The sequence below is a fragment of the Phytophthora parasitica genome (assembly GCF_000247585.1).
Source record: "Phytophthora parasitica INRA-310 unplaced genomic scaffold supercont2.1, whole genome shotgun sequence".
NCBI classification, from domain to species: Eukaryota; Oomycota; class Peronosporomycetes; order Peronosporales; family Peronosporaceae; genus Phytophthora; species Phytophthora nicotianae.
Window position 1 is genome coordinate 1,164,540 of NW_008634126.1, and position 1,014 is coordinate 1,165,553.

At 47.0% G+C, this 1,014-nt stretch overlaps 1 protein-coding gene across 1 annotated transcript; it reads left to right on the top strand.

Moving 5' to 3' along the window:
* Positions 1-336: 336 nt before the first annotated feature.
* PPTG_20700 (hypothetical protein) lies at positions 337-741 on the top strand (the record flags this gene model as incomplete). Its single annotated transcript, XM_008892898.1, has 1 exon — positions 337-741. The coding sequence occupies one exon, from the start codon at positions 337-339 to the stop codon at positions 739-741; it is 405 nt and encodes a 134-aa protein (XP_008891146.1).
* Between the last annotated feature and the right edge of the window lie 273 nt (positions 742-1,014).

Consider the following 1,014-nt stretch of genomic DNA (forward strand, 5'->3'; position numbering starts at 1 on the left):
TTATTTTGTCAATGTTCGTCGGGGACTGTCATATCGATTTCGAAGGATACAGAAGGCGTTGAGGAAAAACGTCGTGATACGTCGACGTCTTTCCTTATCTGTACCTACTCGGTGGTCCACTCACGGGAAGTATATCACCAGTGTTTACCACAACAAAGACATTCTCGCTGCATCTTTTCAGAAACGGCTTTGCTTAAGAGCTTTGAAGGCGATGCTTTAGATAACGCTCTTGCCGCTTTTCGTGACGATGGGTTGTGGCAGGACACCCAGATCGATTTATCGCTAATTGAGCCCATTAACAAGAGTCTCGCAGCATTTGAGCGCGATAACTGCAGCATGTCACATGTTTACAACCCGTTCGAGTGGCTCCGTACGCGCCGGATATACACGAAACCCTTGCCGGATTGTAGCTTGGAACTTAAGGAAGATGTATTGGCTGTTTTTAAGCGCCAGGAGAAAATTTTCTCGAAGGAAGTGATACTGTCAAATCTCCTCGACCACACCAGAACAATGTTTGATCACGAGAATGCGGACACAAAAGCAATGTTTAACGCTGCCAAGGAATTTGCCCTTGGCATGGAGCTGATTTCGGATGAGTTGGGAGACGAATTTCACTTACGGTTGCAAACTTTTGTCATCGCAAAGTCGGAATGGACTGGGAAAACTCGTGTCGACCATCACTGCTACAGTTCTATTAATTGGTGGGCACTAGAGACGTCTAGAACGTATTGTCGGAAGTAGCAGTATGCGCTGCGTGAGATCGATCACGTAACGACAGCAACTACCTGTCGACAGCAACCAACGCTGAGACTTGTCAGAAACGGACGCACAGACAAGCTAGCTAGGAAATTACGTAGCTAGCGACAACGCTATTCATTCTCAATCTTACATAGTGCGAGGCACTACTACATTACGTTGCGACGCGGTGCACAGCTGAGGATAAAATCTACCCTTCCATTTGGTTATGAGCCCAACTGCCCAGCCAACTGCGACTAGTGATAACACGCGAAGCAA